This window comes from Rhinolophus hipposideros (assembly GCF_964194185.1).
Source record: "Rhinolophus hipposideros genome assembly, chromosome: 10".
In the NCBI taxonomy this organism is placed as follows: domain Eukaryota; kingdom Metazoa; phylum Chordata; class Mammalia; order Chiroptera; family Rhinolophidae; genus Rhinolophus; species Rhinolophus hipposideros.
Window position 1 is genome coordinate 1,297,130 of NC_138056.1, and position 19,542 is coordinate 1,316,671.

Consider the following 19,542-nt stretch of genomic DNA (forward strand, 5'->3'; position numbering starts at 1 on the left):
CTAACCTGAAGGGCAGGGCTGTGGGACCTCGTGGCCTCACTGGCGAATGTGGGGACCACTAGAGGCTCGAGCGAGATGTCTGCCGGTTGGATGGTGCCACCTGGAGTCCTGAGAAAAGAAAAGCCAAGCCCCAGGGGCACTGGCTAAGCCCACTGGGAGTGGCACACAGAGCCCGGCCGGTGGGAGAGAGGCCTGCAGGGTCTGAACCCCCTAACGGGGGGTCCAGCTCCAAGCTGACAACAGAGCGGTGGTCCCTGGCTCCAGCTCCTGGGGACATGCCAGGCCCCTGCAGTTGGACTTAGTTCTCTTGCCCATTTATTCTGCGTGCCCCAATGGCATCTACCCAGAGGACCAGGTCTGGCCGCGAAATGTGGCTCGGACGTGACGGGGGCTTGGCCGGTGACACAGAGTCCTCCATTCCACGGAGATTTCTGGGCCCCAGTCACTTCCTCTGATGGGGGAGGCAGAGGGAGCTGGGGGTGATGAGTGACGCAACCTGGCCCGTGCAGACCCCTTTCGTGGGCAAAGTGCACTTGCACCGTCACCTTGGACGGAGGAGGCAGCTGGGCTGGGAACTTGGGGTCCCAGCTCTGGGGACCCCCACACCAGCCTGTCCCGAGGAGAACCTTTGCTGGGTCCTTGGGGCCACCCAACACCTTCCTGTATCCTCCCCAGCCATCAAGAATGTGCCTGCTGTCGGGGAAGTAAAAATAGAAGCTGACACTTCTTGGGGGAGGAGGGTGGACCTTGCCTCCTTCTGCAGACACGTCCCCATCCTCACCTCCTCAAGCCTCCTCCTCAGCTATTCCTATACTTGGTAAGGGGCCTGCATGGGCACAGCCCCTTTCCCGCCCGCCCCACGCGCCCCGGCCACCCAGCCCCTGGCCAATCGCTGCTGGGAAAGATCAAGTGTCACTATAACATGAGGGCACAAGGCCGTGCGTGCACTGCCTGAGACGGTCCTGTCCACAGGGAGCTCCAGCCCTTCCTCCAGACTCGGCCACAGGTGGGTATGGCCGAGCGCAGCTGGCCTGGGGCTGGGCGAGGCCTGCCCAGCGTTTGAGGCACATGCCGGGGTCCCAGGATGCCGGGGTCCCAGGATGCCATGCTTCCAAGAGGCTCAATGCCCCAGGACCCCAAGGGGTTGGGGGGCTCGCATCGTGTGCTGAGCTCTCAGAACAGTGTGAGAGCAGCCACTCCACACCAGAATGCGGCCCCCGCCCCCGAAGGAGGGAGGTGGGGCTCCCAGGCGAGCTGGGGAGAGGTGGGGGATTGGAGACCATGCAGCCAGGAAGGGCGCTGCCCGGAGCTCCGAGAGCCGCCTGCCGCAGTGTGGCTGCCAAGCCCTGGCTCACCCCCAGGCCCATCCTGGCCTTCCCACCGGCTCCACTCAGCTGAGGGCGCCGGCCAACTCCTCATAGGAGCCGGGGCCTCTGGGCCCCAAATGGCCATCGCGTTGACAACTAAGGCAGGGGCTTGTCTCAGTCACCCCAGGGCAGAGTGGCTAGGACAGGAGTGGACAGGGCCAGAGCTGAGGCAGGACAGAGGGAGGAGTGTGGAGCTGGACCTGTCCTGCTTGCCCAGAAGACACGTCCCACCTCTGCCCAAGGCGGGAGGAGGGCTGCTCCTGAGAGCTGCCCCATGCTCCTTGCCCTGGCACCCCTTCCCCCCTTCTCGGTGTCCCCACCAGATCAGGACTCAGCTGTCCCTCCTAACGTCACCCAGACCAAGCTCCCTCACTGGTAGCTCCTTTTCCTTCTTTACGGCCGTCCTGGGAGGAGACAGATGGGCAAGCAGCCACCATCAGATGGGACATGGTCAGGGGCTCACAGCGAGTGAGAGGCAGGGCCTCCGGCCTCCCCACCCCCAGCACATCTTGGCACCTGGGAAGGCGGGTGTGTGTCCCCCAAGGAACACTGACCTCAGAGGCTATTTTCACCCTCGCCCCTCTGAGGGCAGGACATTAGATGGACAACTGGTTTCCTTCTCAGCTGTCGGAATGCCACCCCCTGCCCCCAAGCACACCCCACCCTCTGCCCGTCCCCGATGGAGTAGCCCATGAGGTCCTCCTCTGGGCCTCACTGGGCAAAGGAGCAGCAGCCTGGAGAGGCCTCAGTTTCCCCACTTGGAGAGTAGGCCTTTGCCGCCTCATGTTGCAAGGAGTCCCTATGGGCACCCTGCCTGAGGGTCAGGAGCCCTCCTGGGTGCCCTCAGACTCAGGCCGGTCTGGGAGAACTGGAAGGGGACGTGGAGAGGGGGTGGCCTGGCGAAGGCCAAGACCTGAGCCAACAGCTGCTCTCACAGCCCCCCTCCCACCGTCTTGGGTTTCTGGGCAGAGGAGCCTTGGCCGATTTGGGCACCTATTTCTGGACACCTCAGCTGCTACTGGGTCCTTAAAAATAACCCCTCCCTGGGCACGGGCCATGACTGTTCCCTCTTGAGGAGGCTGACAGGTGTCAGGCACTGCCAGGGTGAGAGGTGGGCTCTCACTGACCCTCCCCCCACCTTCCAGAGAGTTACCCTGGAAAAGGCTGGGAGGCGGGGGCTGGGCTGCCAGGGGAGCAGCGGGACCCCAGCTGTAGACCAGGCAGCAGGCTGTAACTTGGGGGGGCAGCAGAGTCCGGGAGGAACTCTGGGAAGGGAAGGGCTGCCCAGCTTCCTGGAGGGGTTAGCAGAGATCTGCTCGTTAATTTTGCATGAAGCTGAAATTGCTCTGGGAAAATTAACATTCTTGACTGAGGCTTCGGAAAACTGCTCCCACCTTAGCAATGCGACGTAAATGCATTTTTAGATGATGAACTTGTGTTTTCCTTATACAAAGCTCCCTGGGGGGGGGGCTATAACTATTGTCTTCAAGTGAGCTGTAATGTGTTGTCATAAACTTGGTTGTTTAAAACCCCGGCCAATGTACTGACGCAGCTGCTCGGAACGTTCCCAGGGCCCAGGCTGCCTCAGGAGTGTACGGTGGCCAGCTCACCGGAAGACGGTCCTCGAGTGTGCTGGCCCAGCGCCGGCCGCACCTGGACATGTGCAGCCAGGCCAGGGCGCAGAGACGTTGACAAATTCAAGAGCACCCACGGACCCGGGAAAGCAGGCGGGAGAGCAGGACCGGGGCTGGGGGGATGGGACTGTCCCCTCAGTTTTGCAGCTCACATGCATGGGGGGACACACAGGGAAATAGCCACCACCCATCCCTGTGAGCTTGGGACTCAAGTCTGCTGCCTGGATGGGTGAGGGAGAGACAAGGAGAACAGCTTGTACGGTCTTGTGATTTTTGGAAGAGGAGTCTCTAGAGGGGTTTTGGGGACACACAAGGGACCCTGGGCCACCTGTAAGAGGACACTGTCCTGAAACAAAAGCATCGGTCAGAGAAGGGAGCTTTGAGGTCACATCACTAAGAGGGGTTCTCGTGGGAATGGTGGGGTGGGAAGACCAGGGAAGTCCAGCACACCCATTTCAGGCTGCCGGGCTCTGTAACCTGGGGGTTCCCAGGGAGCCCCCAGCTCTGTCCAAGGGCTAGGTTGAATCGGTGTCAGCTAGTCTTGTGCAGTGTCCAGAGCAACCTGCACAGGCCTCCTCGGGGAGGCTGGAGAGGACACATCTGTCCTGGGGTGCGGGGTGGACGTCATGACTTTCCAACACCCCATCCGGGACTGCACATTGCAGGCTGGAGCCACGGCAGGAAGGGGGCGTGGGATCTGGGGCCGGGGCCTTGGAGAAAGTGAGGGGCCTCATGAGAGGCCACACCAGGCTGGGGACCTTTCCACCCCTGCCCGTGGATGTCCCCTCACACCCCCACACCCCACCCCTTCCAGGCCCTCTGGTCCAAGGCAGCTCCTAACTGTGGTCTCGGTCTCCCCTTCCCCCACAGAAACAGCCCGCCACCATGTCTGACGAGGAAGTGTGAGTACCATCTGAGTAGCCACCCCAGCCGCCTCGGGACCCCGGGCTGTGTTCAGAGTTTGAGGACTTGTTGGTGTGTGTGAGAACCCGCTGAGCTCAGCGAAAGCCCCTCACCCTCTCTTCCCTCTCTCTCTCTCTCTCTCTCTTCCCCACCACAGTGAACAGGTGGAGGGTAAGTGTCAAAGCTACTTCCTCTCTCTGCATGGCCCCTTGGGGAAGCCATCCACCGCTGGTTGACAGTATGTCTCTCCTTGGGGACCCCTGGTGGAAGTCTAGGTTTGCCCCATTTAGCAGACCCCACCCTCCAGGCCTGGCCACTCTCCGCCATACTCCCCCATGAAGACACGGGCATCTGGGGCCCAGACCTCTGCCCGAATGCCACTGTTGTCACCAGAGCCTCTTCCTCCTCTGGCACCAGGCGGCCTCCTGTGGGCCTGAGGACCGGCTTGGGTTGCCCTGCTAACATGTTCCTGTCCTTTCTCCTACCCCATTACAGAACAGTGCGAGGAGGAAGGTAATTGCAGCAGCCCCTGGAGTGCCCCACCCAAACCTCCCCGTGAACTCAACCCTTCCGTCCTGCTGCATGCTCAGCCGGGGCCCCACAGCGCGTTGGGGGTCTCCGCGGGCTCCCTATTTAACTGTTCACCTGCCTCACCACTAATTTCCATTGGCCGTCAACGCTAACCTCTCATCTCTTTATCAATTAATAGACAAACGCTCATTAATCACTCATCAATCCTCCATCCTCACCATGTCCGTGGTGGTGCTGTTAGCTGGGATTTGGTCGTTAAGACTGACTTTCATTAATATCAAGTCTCTGGTTGTGCAGACCCTGGCTGCCTCACAACAGCTCTGCGGCGTCGCTCTGTCTGTAGCTCTTTCTGTCTCCTCTGCCTCTCTCTCTGTGTCCCTCTCTGTATCTCTCTCTCTCTCTCTCTCTCTCTCTCTCTCTCTCTCTCTCTCTCTCTCTGTATTGCTCTGTCTCTCTCAGCACCTTCCCCTTCCTCAGCACGTAACCTTCGGGCGTAATCTGGAGCCCCCTCCCTCAGGCCCACCTGGGATCTGTGGGAACCTCTCGGTCGTGCCCGGGCAGTGCACCTGGGAACTATGCGGAGAGGCCGTTCTCAGGCTCAGATGGGAGGTCCTCCCAACCCCCTGGCACCCACTCAACCTTGGGAGCGCTTTCACGCACCCTTCCCAGCAGCACTCTCCTGTGAGGCGTTTCTGGGCGCTATGTTTTGAAAATATTTTGAAAACACTTGGCTCCCCTAACAACGTGAGCAAATATTTCTTTTTCTGCTGAAAAGGTGGAAAGACTCCTTCTGAGTGGGAAATGTGGTCCTGGAGAGCCACCCCTTTCCTGGGGGGACAGTGTGGCCGGTGGGCAGGGTCCCAGCATCTGTTTCCTCCAAGACCCTCACAGCACCACCATTGCCTTCGGGCCCACTCCGAAGCCACCCTGCCCCCTCGGACATTCTCCTGGGCATTGGCATTCTCTTATAGCGTGTGGATTTCATCCAGTCCTCACTTCCGACACCCCCAGAACAAGACCAAGCCAGACTGTCCCGTGCACAGACACTTCAGTGCTCGGGCAGGCAGCAGGCCCCGGGGAAGGGCTGAGGGTTTCAGGGTCCCCCAACCCCTAGGAGGAGGTGCTACTGCAGAGGCAGGGCCCCGGCCCTCGGCCTCTGAGTGGGCCCCCCAAGCATTGCTGTGTTACGGGGTGGGCTGCTGAGGGCCACCAACGTGGGACTGGAGTTTTCCTGCTCCAACCTGGAGTGCCCACTGCCCCTTCTCAGGGTGCCAGCCTCCTTTTCCAGCCATTCCAGCATGCCTCCCTAATGACTGTCCTTGTTCCCTCTCTCCCTCCTGCTCCCTGCTGCTCCCGCCTCAGAAGCCCAGGAAGAAGGTAAGCAGGGACCAGGACCCTGGCCCACATGACCCTCCAGCTCACCCATCCCACCGACTTTCACCCTCTCAGCGACCCTGTGAGCTCCACCCCTCCGCTCTGTCATGACCCCCATCCCTACGGACGTGCAGTATGCTCCTGGTCTGACCCTCTCTCTCTCCCCCTGCCGCCCGCACCCGGTACCCCTCCGCCTGCAGAAGTCCATGAGGAAGGTATGAACACACAGGACTTCTGGTCCCCATGTGGGGCCCAAGTTCTGGCTGGAGCCCACTCGGGTTGGGGAGAGAGCCAGGACCCATCGAGGCGCCAGCCAGCCAAAGGGCCCCCACATGTGGCTCCAAAATAACCCACTAACCATGATCAGTGCTTGACCAATTGGGGGGACCCCGAGAACTGTGCACTCCCCAATATGGGTTGTGCTGTGCAGAGGTCATCCCCTAGCACAGGGAGGGTGGGTCAGTAGGGGACTGCTGGACCAGATGCAGGGTGGTCTGGACCCTCCATCCCTTAAATGAACCCTTGGCCCTAGGCTGGGTAACTGAGAGCCCACATGGCGTCTCACACCTCAGCCAGGTCAGGGCCCCAGAGCAGAGGGAAACAGAGGGTAACCCCTGCAGACTGGCCTTGGGGCGAGGGCTGCACCCTCAGCCCAGGCCCGTCAGCCCCTAGCAGGGCCCCTGTCACTCCCTGGCCACCCCTCCGACCTGCCCCAGTGGGCCTCTTCCTTGGGGTATGAGTGGGCAAAGCAGCTGAGGTCTTCTGCCCAATGTCCACACACTCTCCGGGGCTGGGAAAGAAAGGGGCATCAGTGCCCCTCTCTCTCCAGGGGGCAGGAAGCGGGTGTCCTCTAGTCACACTGCCCTGGGCTGCAGGCCCTGCCCTTGCTGGGGGTGCTGAGCTACCCCCAGCCACAGCCCCGAGCACGGGCCCCTGAGAGTGAAAGTCCTTCCAGGGGCCTGAGGACAGGCGGGAACCCCAATATCCCCATGACCAAAGCAGTGTTGTCCCAACAAAAGCAAGAGCCAGAGGTCGAAACTCTGCCTTTGAGCCTTGGTTTCCCCGCCTTTGAGGTGAGGACAGGATTGGGGTGTGACGGCACCCCAGGGCCAACACTGACCATGTCCTGCTCGCTTCCCGCATGCTCCCCCCCCCCTCGGCCTTGGCCATCACTGACCCTCCTGAGTGGCGACCGGCTGTGTACATTAACCTCGGATCCTTTCTCCTTTGACCTCTGACCTGTGACCTTGCCTCTTGTTCTGTGGCCCTCCTCACCCCTTGAAGCTCCTGAACCAGGTATGTGCCATGACGTCAGTCCCATGTGGCGCGTGTGCACACACGTGGCCGTGCGTGGGGGGAGTAGGCGCCTGGCCCAGAGGAACAAGAGGCCATGTAACCTACTCACAGCGTGACTGTTTGACCCCCTGCCTCTGCCTCTCTGCCCCCTCCACACCCTACCCCTGTCGCTGCCCCAGGGTCATGGCTGATTCTCTTCCCTCTCTCTCCCCACATGGTGCTGCTTCCACAGAAGAGGTCCAAGAAGGTACAATCTCCCCACAAGGCGGGAGCCCTGCCTCACCCTCCAGTCCTCTCCTCCCCTCCTCCCTGCCTGCATGACTGTCAGAGTGGGGACAGGTTGCGCCTGGAGTGCTGGCTCAGGCAGGGCTTGCTGACGGGGTGCAGGCTTCTTCCTGGGCTCCCTGGCAGACAGCAATCGGGGTGGGGGACTGAGGCCCTTCCTGGCCACCAGCAATGTGGGGGCAGCCATCGTCCAGGTCAAGCTGAGTACAGGTCCCGAGAGGGGTGTAGGCCTTGGGAGGACGGCCCTGGGATCCAGCAGAATGGAGTGGAGGAAGGGCAGAGAAGGAGAAACAGGGCCTGTGCTTACACCCTGCCCCAGGTAGTAAACCAGAGGGCACGTGAGGAGAGGTGAGGCTGGCAGGAGGGCAGGGGGCCGAGTGAGGTGGAGCGTAAAGTCAGGCTGAGCCCCACACCACCAGGGGCCTTGGGTGCAAAAGGCAAGCAGTCAGGTCCCAGTGACCCACCCAGCGCCTGGGTCTGGGCCAGCTGGGCCAGGAGTGAGGAGCCCCTGCTAGGCCCGCCTTCCCAACAGCAGATGGGGGTGAGGAAGCTGTAGGCTCAAGTCAGGGGGTGCCTCAGTGGGGCTCGAACCCCGAGCACGTCCTCAAAGCTGTCTTCCCTTCCCTAGCCTCGGAGGGACATTAAGTGGTGGCCGAGCAGGCAGAAAATGTCCAGGGAATAGGCCTGTCGGGCTGCAAGGTCACCAGGTCACCTGAACCAGCCCCAAAGCAGATAGACAGACAGACAGGAGGTGGGGTTTCCATGCTGTCTGCGGCGGGCTTGGCTGCATGGCCGCTCTTCCCTCTAGCTCTTGGTCTGGCCCCCAGCCTCCCAGACCCCTGGGCCCAGCCAGGCCCCCGCAGAAGGCCAGGCCCCAGCAGCCCATTTCCTTCCCTCACCAAGCCCTCCCTCCCACCCCTTGACCAGCCTTCTGCTCCCCAAACACCCTCGCCCCAGGGTGCTGGCTGACGGTGACGTCGGGCCCACCTGCAAAGGGCCATGTGCCAGCTCCTAAGCAACCCCAATGAGGCACAGCTGCGGGAACACTAGGGGAGGATCTGCAAAGTGCACACACAGGCCAGGGCCTGGTGAGGCCGGAACCCCCACCCCATCCCCCGACAGGTCTGCTGGCCACAGCCAAGAGCAGAGGAAGGAGCAGAAGTGATCAAGGACGGCTTCTTAGCTGGGCCTTCCTGCTCTGTCAGCACCACCAAAGGGCCCAGAGCAGCAACTGGGGGGGTTGGGTCAGATGCTGCCAGACCAGCTACAGACCCCAGCTATGGCCAGGATATCCAGGACCTCCCCAGGGCCCTGAGGGTGAGGACGGTCAAGGGAAGCAGCCCCTGCGTGTGGGCAGCGAGGCCCACCCAGGCACCTGGGGGCCTAGTCTAGGGTCTGCAGGCTCCAGCCTGGACAACCAGCCACGTGCCACAAGGCAGGCCCCGGAGGTGACCCAGCAGAGGTGGGACAAGCCTCTTCCAGGTCAGGGGTAGGCTCTCTGGGGAGGCAGGGAGAGCAGGCCTGGGCCCCAAGGGCCCCGAGGCGGGAATAGTGGACAGCTGGCTTGGCCTGAGGCCTCCCTTGGCCCCCTTGGGCTCAAACCAGCAAGGCTTCTGCAGGCCCGAGGCACCAACAGGCTAGCTTCACCTAATTGTTCTGGACCTGCTGGGTTTCAACCCAACAAGACCCAGGAGTCAGGCCCCCAGAACTATCCACCCCTAGCTCCCAGGCTACCATGTCGGGGAGGGTCTCGGCTTTCCAACGTGGGCCCCTTCAGCCTCCGTGGAAAGACTCAGAGAAGCCAGCAGCCAGCACCCTCAGGTCGCTAAGGCCTCCACTCCCTGCCAGGCCTCCCGAGTGGGTGGGGGTCTCTGGGCCACCCACAGCATGGCCGCACCGAGCTCCTGCACCCACGCCCCAACCAGTCATTCTCTGACCCCCACTGGGGACACTAACGGGGTCCAGGCCAACGTGCCCAAGGGGACGAGGGTCCAGGAGCTGCTCCATGCCCGCGCCGCAGCCTGCACGGACGCTCCCTGCAGCCTCGCCGGCTTTTCTCTTGCATGTGTGCTTATGCCCAGAAGAAGCCGCAGAGGAAGAACGGGAGCAAGAGGAAGGTAAGGGCCGCGTCCCAGGCTCCGGTGACCCTGAGAGGGACAGGATCTGCCCGCCAGCCTGGCGTCCGCCTTGCTGGCTCTCCATCCATCTCCCTCCCTCCGAGGGCCAGGCCAGGCTGCTTCGCATGGCTACCGCCATGGGCTCCACAGTGGGGTCTTCCCGGCGCTGTGGCCCGCTGAGCTTCTGCCCAGCACGGAGGTGGGGTGGTCGGTGGGAGGGCCAGCAGACCAGGAGCCTGGCCAGGGGCATGCTTCCGCCCCTCCTCACCTGTCTTCACCCCCTCCCATCGGACCACCTCCTCCTTCACCTGGCCTCTCCCGTCATTCTCTCTGGCTCTCTTGCCTTCCCTCATCTCCATTTCTTCCTTCTTCCCTTCAGCCCTCTCCCTCCCCACATCCTGGTTCTCCACCCCAAGCTCTCCTTGGATTCCACAGGGACTTTTGCTGGCCCTCAGTGGGGACAAGACTCTCTTGTCCTGGTGGGTCAGGTGGGTGGGTGGTGGGCTCAGCTGAGGAGCAGGCGGCCCTACAGGCCTGAGTCCAGCAAGCGCCCAGCTAGGTGACCCCCAGGGGCCCGTGGTCAGGAATGGGTCTCCAATCTCACACGACCTCTCTCTCCCCTCTTTCCACGCCTGCCGTCACTGTGGTGATCAGAGGAGAAGCCAAGACCCAAGTGAGTACAGGGCGCGGGCAGACCGAACCCAGGTGGGCCACGTCTGGAGGGAAACTGTGCCAGCTGGATGGGGCCCACGTCACCGGGGCTGGGGCCCGGCTGCCCCCAGGGGAAGACAGACATGTAGGCTCTGTGGGGGCCGAGTTGGCACCTAAAACCCTGAGAGAAGCTGGTCACTTCTTTCTTTGCCCCTCAATTTGAAGTTTAAAATTATACGTATCTGATGAGGGTGCTTTGGGAGGGTGGGATTACTTGGGGCAGCCCTGTTGTCCCCCATAGGTGGGGGCCAGACTCCTCCAGGGAGAGCAGAGGTGGACTGGGGGGGAGGGCAGCAGGCTGTGGCTCTGGCCTGGACCACCCAGTGTAGGCAAGAAGGGCTTCCTGTAGGAGAAGGCTACGGGCCAAGGAAGCAGGGGCATAGTAGTTGGGGGAGAAAGACAGAGGGGGTCCCCACGGAGCTCTCCTTGCCCTCTTTGGACCCTGCCACGCCACGCTGTGCTGTGGGTCTCACAGGGCCCCAGATGTGCAACAGACACAAAGGCAGGGTGGGTGGGAGGGAGGGCCTTGCCCCTGAAACCCACTTCAGAACAACACCTAGCCCAGACCCATCCCCCTCTCCCCGACCTTTCACTGCCCTGGGGCCTCCGAGCCCCTGGGGAAACATCATCCTGCTTGGGAGGGTCTTTCCCACATTTCACCCACTTGTGAGTATTTCAGAGATTTGGTTTCAAGCCAGCGCTTTGTAGCGGTTCAGCTCTTTTATCCCCGTGCATATCCGTGCCTGCGTTTGCTCGCATGAAATGGGACATGGGACTTGAGTCCTGGCACCGCAGGGCTCCCCGCCGGGGGAGGTGTGAGGGGCTCCCAGCAGAAGACTGAGAGCACGTGAAGCACACAGCCAGCACGTTTCCATCCGTTGCACTTTATTTTTCAGCAATTTTAAATAAAGCTGCCGGATCCCAAGATATTTTCTAGTTTTAAAAAAATGTTTGTGTTTTCATTATGAAAATAAAACACCTCATTAAAGAAAATTTGGAAAATACATAAAAGTCCAATGAAGAAAAAAAAATCATCTATAACTCCCACCCAGCCAGCCAGACTGCGGAAAAGAGGAGAAAGAAATAAAAAGGCTTATTTCTTCCTACTCTTTTTCCATGCGTCGGGCTTGGAAAAAAAGATTTAAACTCTGAGCTGTTTTTCAAACACCGTACTGTCTATACAACCTTGAATTCTGCTTTTTTTAAAATGTAGCACTATTCATAAGTATTTTTCCATGTTTTTACATAGTCTTCTTAAATATTTTGAATGGCCACATAATATTCCATCAATTGGACAAACCATAATTTTCCTAACCATTCCCCCAGAGCAGGAGGTTCAGGCTTTCCCCAATATTTTACTATCATAAATAACGCTGGGTGGAAAGCATTTTCTGTCTTTTGGGTTATTTCCCTAGGCCACATTCCCAGAACTGGAATTAATGGGTCAGAGTATGAACGCTCTTAAGGCTTTTGACATCCCTGCCAAATGGCTTTCCACGAGGGGCTTGCCAGCGCGGTCTCCTACGTGGACGTGAGCGGGTCTGCGCCCCACACCGCTGGACCCAAGGAGCCACTGATGGATGGGAAAGGGCCTCTCAGGGCTGTTTCCGTTGCATTCCTTTGATTACTGCAGGCAAACCTTTCCCTGTTTGTTAACTGGTCCTCTTTCTTCTTTGAGAATCGTGGCTTATGCCCTCTGCCCATTCATCTAACACAGACAGCCCTATGTTTTCTTAATCATCCGTTTGCATAACGATATAAGTCTTCTCTGTATTTGCTGAAAATATTTTTCTAGTCTGGGTTTCCCCCTCCCCTTTTCAATTTTTGCCTTTTTTCACATACATAAGTTTTTCATTTGCATGGAATCATCTGGCCATCTTTTCCTCAGCGGGACCTCTGAGCTTAGAAAATCCTTTCCCGGTCCAGCAGTTTGATCGATATTCAGTTCCACTTTCTTCTATGGCTTGTTTTAAAAAATTGTTGTTGTCGTTTTAACTCTTTGCTCCATCTGGAATGCATTGGGGGAAGGAGCAGGACTGATGGCTGCTTACAGCCAGGACTGGGGCGGGGCGGGGGGGGCTCCTTTCTTCTTCAAACTGCTTTCTGCCTCGTCCCCCTTTTGGGTCCCCAGAATGAAAGATTAAAGAGGGGCCACAGAAACGCAAAGGGGCGAGACAGCCATTCCTGACCACAGAAGCCAATGCCCTCCCCACCCCGACTCCGGAGGGCCTGTGGTGACCACCCTGCCTTCTTGTCTGACCCAGTGGTATCCTTTTGTTTGAGAAAGAAACTGAGGGTGCCTTTCCTAGACAGTTGGGGGTGAAAAGGCCCTCAATGTCCAGAACCTGGCTAAACAGAGGGACAGAAAGAGGTTGAAATCTTCTTGAAGGGGGTCAAGCCACCCTGGGGACAATGGGTTATTCATCTGATAAGAACAAAGGTCAGGCAATGTGCCCTCAGCCAGGTGCTAGGGCGAGAGGAGTCAGCCTGGGGCCAGGCCACGTTGGGTCAGACCAACTGTCCTTGTGGGGTGCCCACTTGTCCCTTCTCATGAACTTCTCTCTCCTCTTCAGACTCACTGCGCCTAAGATCCCAGAAGGGGAGAAAGTAGACTTCGATGTAAGTTTCTGGAACCCAATCAACACACCCTCCACCCCACACCCCAGTCGTCAGGCTCCAGGCCCAAGAAGATTGTCTCTCCAGCAGTCACAGCTAGGCCTTCCTGGTCCCAGGCAATTCTGCTTTCATTTATTCATGGACCGGAGGAAACTTTCCAGCAATTCTCCCCCCACCATTCTTCTATCCTCCATCCATCCATTCATCTCGTCACCAGGCCATGCACTCACCCATTCCGCCACCTCTCCACTCATTCATCATCCATTCCACCCACCCACCCACCCATCCACCCATCCATCATCCATCCATCACCCCACCCATCCACCCATCCATCATCCATCCATCACCCCTCTCTTCCTCTTTCATCCTCCCTCCACCCACCCATTTCCTCCACCAACATCCATCCATGTGCCCATGTTCATCCTTCCGTCCACTCGTCCATCCATCCTTATCTTTGCCTATCCTTTTATCACTCATCCACTCACGCACCCATCCATATGTCTCTTCAACAAACCACCTTGCTCACTGGTGTTCCCTCTGCCTGGTCCATGCAGGACACATCTGAGGAGGGTGATAGGGCTTAGTCAGAGTTAGTCCATCGGCGTAGGTGGAGGGGTTCAGAGGACCGCACAGCCATGGAGGGCCTGGACTCGTCCCCGGCAGGGTGGGTACTGTCCCTACCCTGTGGCGTAGGAATCAGCAAGCTCTGAGCCCCCAGCAGGGCAGGGCCATGGGGATGTGGCGAGGGCAAAGATCCCTTGCTGCTCCCAGCTTTCATAGTGGCCGGAGGAGTCACGGCTTCTCTGCTGGAGCATGGGTGGCCGAGCAGGGCCGAGCTGCGGGAGGAGGGGTGGGACTGACAGGCGTGTCCCATCCACAGGACATCCAGAAGAAGCGCCAGAACAAGGACCTCATGGAGCTGCAGGCTCTCATTGACAGCCACTTTGAGGCTCGGAAGAAAGAGGAAGAGGAGCTGATTGCGCTCAAGGAGAGAATCGTGAGTGGGGCCAGTCCCGGGGGCGCGGGCTGCTGGTCACTCTTGGAGGGGCCAGGGTTGGCCGGGCTGAGCTGATCGGCTCCTCTGGCTGCAGGAGAAGCGCCGAGCAGAGAGAGCTGAACAGCAGAGAATCCGGGCCGAGAAGGAGCGGGAGCGCCAGAACAGACTGGCGGTGAGGCCGGGTGCCCCTCCCACACCAGGACCCTGAGCCACTGACCACGGGCCTAGAGAAATGCCAGGGTCTCTGTCCTTTCTTCTCCTGAGGTTCCCCCGACATTGGCCAGTGACCACAGCCACTGGCTAAGTTTCCTTTGCCCTGCAGAATCCCTGTAAGAGGGCATACCCTGATCAGGGCCTGGAGCTTCTAGGAAGTTCCACGCCCCAGGGCGAAGTGTGGAAGCCTGCCCGGAGAGGGCAGCCCTGGCCCAGCCCTCAAGGTTGTGGGGGTGGGGTCTCCACAGGAGGAGAAAGCCCGGAGGGAGGAGGAAGACGCTAAGAGGAGAGCTGAGGATGACCTCAAGAAGAAGAAGGCTCTGTCCTCCATGGGCGCCACCTACAGCAGCTACCTGGCCAAGGTGAGTGCAGGTGCTTAGAGCCCGGGGCCATCCCACCACCCGCCTGCGGGCTGGGCAGTGCAGCGCTCCCCACCCGAGGTCAGGCCCCTCTGCTCTGTCCCATCAGGCCGACCAGAAGAGAGGCAAGAAGCAGACGGCCCGGGAGATGAAGAAGAAGATTCTGGCTGAGAGGCGCAAGCCACTCAACATTGACCATCTCAGTGAAGACAAGCTGAGGTGAGGGGGCACTGTGGACCAGACGAGGGGTGCTGGTGGCATAGGCCTCCCTGAACCCACCAGCCTTGGGGTTTCTGTGAGGGTGCTGGGGCCGGAGTAGGACAACGGGTGGCCTGGGCCCTGCCTTCCGGGCTTATCTGGCCACACCTGACCTTTGCCACTCCCCAGGGACAAGGCCAAGGAGCTGTGGGACACCCTGTACCAACTGGAGACAGAGAAGTTTGAGTTTGGGGAGAAGCTGAAACGCCAGAAATATGACGTGAGTGCAGGCGCCTGTGGGCCTCGGGCCCCTGGATCTCACCTGCCACCCACCTTGCCTGAGTCCCCATGGACCTGGCCCCTGAGAAGCCGATACAGTCTGTCCCCACACACGGCCCCTGGTCTCCTGCTCCCCCAGGTGTCCTTCATGCTCTGGGCAATCAGCCGCTGCTCTGAGGGTGACGTGAAGGAGCAGCACACAGAGGCGTGGGGTCCAGTTTCTGAATGGCCTGGGGCTTGTAGGAAGTCCCCAGGGCGGCATTATGTCCCTCTGGCACCGGGGTGTCCTCTTCCTACAGCCTTCTCTGCAACCCCAAGTCCCGGACACATTGCCACCAAGATATCTGTTTCCTCAGAGGCCCTAGGGGTGTCACGCACCCCACCGGGCAGCCGGGACTGGGGGGCGTGGACTGTGCCCCTCTGAAGGGTGGCCAAGTCCTCTGACAGGGCTCATGACTCCGAGCAGAAGCCTGTGCAGACGCTGCCCCCGAGTCCGCGTGGGGACAACAATCATTCCCCTCGCTGGCCACCCCAGGAGCACACATTTCCTGCAAGCAAGGAGGGTCCAGGCTCGGGGCACAGCGCTGTCCTCTCTCAGGGGTCCCCTGGGAGGGCTGGCCTGCAGAAGTGGGCTTCACCGTGCGGAGCCAGACCAGCTCCACTGTCTCCTGGCACACCCATGTGTGGCCCACATAGAGGGTCCCCGGGGACTGGAGGAACCACGAGGTCCCGGCCTGGCTGGGGCCTCAGTCACCCACCAGCCCGGTAACCATTTGGCCTTTCCAGATCATGAACGTCCGGGCCAGAGTGGAGATGCTGGCCAAGTTGTAAGTAGCCGGGTCCAGCCTGGACCAGGCTCATGGTGTGCAGTGCACGGTGAGCCTCTCGCATGGCAGAATCCAGGGTCGTAGAGGACGTTGGTGGCAGTGGGCATGGCGATGACGGAGGCCTTCCCCTCCTCCTGCCCCTGTCTCCTCCCTCCTGCCTGCAACCAAGTGGCTTCTGAGACTGGCCTGCTGTCCTTTGCAGCAGGCGGGAAGGGCCTTGCCTTTCCCTGAGCCTCCCCTCTGGACAGTCAGGAGGAGGGAGCAGCTGGGGCAAGGAGAAGGTGACTCTGAACTCAGCGGGCAGAGCCTCTCCTCCCGACCCATGCCCCCTGCCCCACATCCCCCCGCAGGCGGGAAGGTAAGTGGCGGGCTCCGGAGCTGCTGTGTGTCTAGCCCAGGTCTCCAATGCACGCCACCAACAGTAAGTCAGAGGTACAAGCCTGAGGGCCAACGGACAGAGTGCTCCAGCCAGAGGAGGCAGGACACAGTAAGGCAGCGAGTGGCCCTCGTGTGGCACCGAGGCCTTGCCAGGGCCACTAGAGAAGGCCTGCAGTGAGGAAGGGTGTGTGCGCTCACGCCCTGCCTGGCCCCACGAGGACGTCACGGTAAGTCGTCCGTGTTGTCCACAGATCACCAACCTCAGGAGCCGTATTGACCAGGCCCAGAAGCAGTGAGTAGCCCTGCCCATCCCTTGCTCTGCACCAGGCACACGGCCCTTGGGGACGGCTGCCACTGCCCCACCCCGGGCCCAGTGATTTAAGCCAATCTCAGTGGCAGTCGTCCCTCAGCAGAGCAGTGACAAGACTAACCGAGGTGGCCCCTGGAGCCAGCATGTGCAGGCCCGGCCCTGAGCCCAGGAGGACGGCAGCTTGGAGAGGGGCCGACAGGAGGTGTGGGTGGTTCTGGGCAGCCTTCAGAGGGGCCTGGAAAGCCAGATTGGGCTCCAGCACATCCTGGTGGCGCGTCACCTCAAAGGTGACATGGGACAGGGAATGAGGAGACCTGCACTTGTCACCAGTCCCTCTGCGATCCCGGTTCTTCAGGACAGTGAACCTAGTCTGTCCAATTGGCCCAGGTTCCGGGGGATCCAGGGCAACAGTTGCTGGAGAGGCCCAGAGGCCGTGGCAGCTCACTTGGGTTGGGGCCTGTGCTCGGCTATCTCCCCTCTGGGGTTTTCTCTCCAAGCTTGGGCTGAGCCAGCCACACTCTCAGGGACTGCAGTGTGCTCAGGATGGCTTGGAGTTGGGAAGTTTAAGGAGGTTTTTCTCTGCCTCCTTGCTGCTCCCAGGGATGGGCTCTTCTTTCCTGGGGGCTGGAGAAGGTGACACCCGTCCTCCCTGGCTCTGTTGTATGGGGCAGGGGGTGATGCAGGTCCCTGAGAGCGGGCCATTTGGCAAGGTGTGCGTGTGTGTGTGTGTGTGTGTGTGCACGCGCGTGTGTGCATGCATGTAAGAGCCCTCAGCCTGGCTTCTGCAGGACATGAGCCATAGGCCACCATTGCCAGGCCTTCTCCTGAAGTCAGACTTGGCTCTCTCCAGCCAGTTGTCCACAAAGGCCAGCTTTGGGGCTCACACACTGTGGCTCTCCCACCCACCTAACCCAGCACCCAGCTCACTGGTGTGCGAAGGGCCTCAGACAGAAGGGGCAGACTCCTGAGGACCGCCACCTCCAGGTGGTGACCTCCTGTCGTTAAGGTCCCGCTCTAACTGGTGGCCAAAGGGCTGAGACTCTGGAATGAGACAGGGGCCTCACAGGTCCTGAGTCCATCAGGCCTGAACTGGCAACCTAGAGTGACAGACTAGAATAGTCCACTGCTCCAGGCTCCTGGGCCCAGGAGGCTGTGACCCAGGGGACACACTATGCCCCGGCCAAAGTCACTGGGGAGATGAAAGCCATGTAGAGAGACAGCTTCCGGGGCGGGCCTGGTATCAGCCTTAAGTGGGGTCCCTGTCCTAACCACACTAACCACCTCAGGACAAGGCCGCCCAGGGCCACCAGGGCCAGGCACAGGTGAGTCGCTGCTGCTTGGACAGATGGACAGAGTGAGGAGTGTGTGCCGGGGGTTTTGGGGGCCAGGCTGGGCCCATCACCCTGCTAGCAGCCTGGGTGGGCAGAGCTGTCAGGACCGGGGGTCTGCTGAGGGCCGGGGAGGGGCCTCGGCCAGGGTCCAGGACACCCTGACACTCAGCACCAACTTGCTTCCCGTTTGCAGCAGCAAGAAGGCTGGGGCTGGGGCCAAGGGCAAAGTCGGCGGGCGCTGGAAGTAAAGCAGCTGGAAAGGCCCCCCAAGGCAGAGACCCTGGGCACGTGCAGCCCACATGCTGGTGTCTGGCCCCCAGGCCTGGGGGCAGAGGGCCCACTCCGGAGAACCCCCCACATCTCTGTCCTCAATGCCCATACCCCCTGGGGTCTGTGAATAAAGCTATCAGACTCCCCTCTACCAGCTGTGTGCTGGCTCATGGATAGGGGCCTTGGGGTGGGGGGGTTTGAGAAGGGACTGAACCAGAGGGCAGGGAGGGCGGAGGCATTGGGGGCCCAAGAGACACTGGGTGCTCTTCTCAAGAGGCCACCACGCTGTGGCTGGACTCTGCCTCAGGGGCTGGGGCCGGGACACCCCACCCAGCCCTGCCAGTGGCTTCTTCCCCTAGAAGCACCCTCAGTCACTGCCCCTGGGGCCCATATGGCCCTCTTCTCCACCGCAGCTGGGGTCTTTGCTCCCCATGGGAAGCCCCCCCCTTGCTGCCTGGGTCAGCTCTGAAACCGGTTTGGGGCAGACGTGCTTTGCCTTTGGAGGGAGTCTGGGAGGAGGGGCCCCACTCACAGTGGGAGTCTTCACAAAGTTCCCCCAGAAATGCAGGAGCAGAAGGGAGGCGAGGATGGGGGTGGGGGCACAGCCTGAGGCTCTGAGGGCCCCCCTCCAGAGGAAAGCAGTGGAAAAGCACGTTTTGGTGAGAGCAGACACGCAGACACAGACCGCTCTTTCTATATTATACGAGAACACAGTGCACACTGTGTAATAAATTTGAAAGTCCTGACTAAATGGAATTATGGAAAATATAAATCAGAAAAATTGGATCAAGATGCACAGCCTCGCACAGCCAGGTATTCACGGGGGGGAGATTTCCGGAACCGCCCCTCCGGGAAGGCTCAGCAGAAAGGGGGAAGGGGGAAGGGGGCATGGGGAGCAGGGGCCCAGGCCCCCACAACCAAGTCGAACCCCAGAGAGCACACGCACACGCACACACACGCACACACACACACACACAGCCATGCTCCCTCTGAACACAGCTTTCTGCATGTGGACGCCCCCCCACTCATAATACTCAGGCACACACATGCCCCCATACCCCGCACATACACCCCTGCCCCACACACGACTTATATGCAGTAGGTGTAAACACCCTGAGTGACCAACGTGCTTTACTGCGGTGATGCAGAGACGCACAAAGGAATTTAATAACTGGCGGGCCCCACTGCCCCGGGGGCACTATCAGAGGGCACGCACCACCGTGTTCCACCCCCTTGCTCCGACAAGGCGACTGAGGGCCACACGGCTGGTGGGGGAAAAGCGGCCCTGGGTGTGCTGGAGCGTCAGCACCCACAGCGGAGAGTCGGCTCACCGGGAGCCGTGTGGGCTCAAAGGGGTGAGTTTCCCGGAGAAAGGCAGAACTGAGTGGGGGACTTGAGAGTACCTCCTAGTCACTGAGAGGTCAGGACGGTCTAAGGCAATCGTGGTGGATGTGCAAGATTGGAACAAAACGATTGGGCCTGACCACGGGCTCAGGTAGAGTGCCTGCCTCTGAACTTCAGGGCGTGAAACATGGAGAGGGGACTG

At 60.2% G+C, this 19,542-nt stretch overlaps 1 protein-coding gene across 37 annotated transcripts; it reads left to right on the plus strand.

The window, feature by feature from the left end:
* Positions 1–902: 902 nt before the first annotated feature.
* TNNT3 (troponin T3, fast skeletal type) lies at positions 903–18,744 on the plus strand. Of its 37 annotated transcripts, XM_081064147.1 has the most exons (17): positions 939–1,006; positions 3,872–3,918; positions 4,400–4,417; positions 5,798–5,812; positions 6,010–6,024; positions 7,094–7,105; positions 7,338–7,352; positions 9,472–9,507; positions 10,162–10,180; positions 12,792–12,837; positions 13,715–13,831; positions 13,926–14,003; positions 14,293–14,406; positions 14,513–14,622; positions 14,791–14,881; positions 16,337–16,377; positions 17,920–18,147. In XM_081064147.1, exons 11-17 carry the CDS (start codon positions 13,748–13,750, stop codon positions 17,972–17,974), a joined length of 573 nt encoding a protein of 190 aa, XP_080920273.1. In that variant the 5' UTR covers positions 939–1,006; positions 3,872–3,918; positions 4,400–4,417; positions 5,798–5,812; positions 6,010–6,024; positions 7,094–7,105; positions 7,338–7,352; positions 9,472–9,507; positions 10,162–10,180; positions 12,792–12,837; positions 13,715–13,747; the 3' UTR covers positions 17,975–18,147. The 37 variants fall into 37 exon arrangements, 26 of the variants coding, with proteins under 26 accessions (XP_080920265.1, XP_080920274.1, XP_080920256.1 ...); XM_081064130.1 differs by lacking the exons at positions 5,798–5,812; positions 6,010–6,024; positions 7,094–7,105; positions 7,338–7,352; positions 16,337–16,377 and adding exons at positions 2,939–3,094; positions 15,667–15,707 and having other exon boundaries at positions 927–1,006; positions 4,400–4,459; positions 17,920–18,146; XM_081064151.1 differs by lacking the exons at positions 5,798–5,812; positions 6,010–6,024; positions 7,094–7,105; positions 7,338–7,352 and adding an exon at positions 2,939–3,094 and having other exon boundaries at positions 945–1,006; positions 4,400–4,438; positions 9,411–9,507.
* Positions 18,745–19,542: the final 798 nt, after the last annotated feature.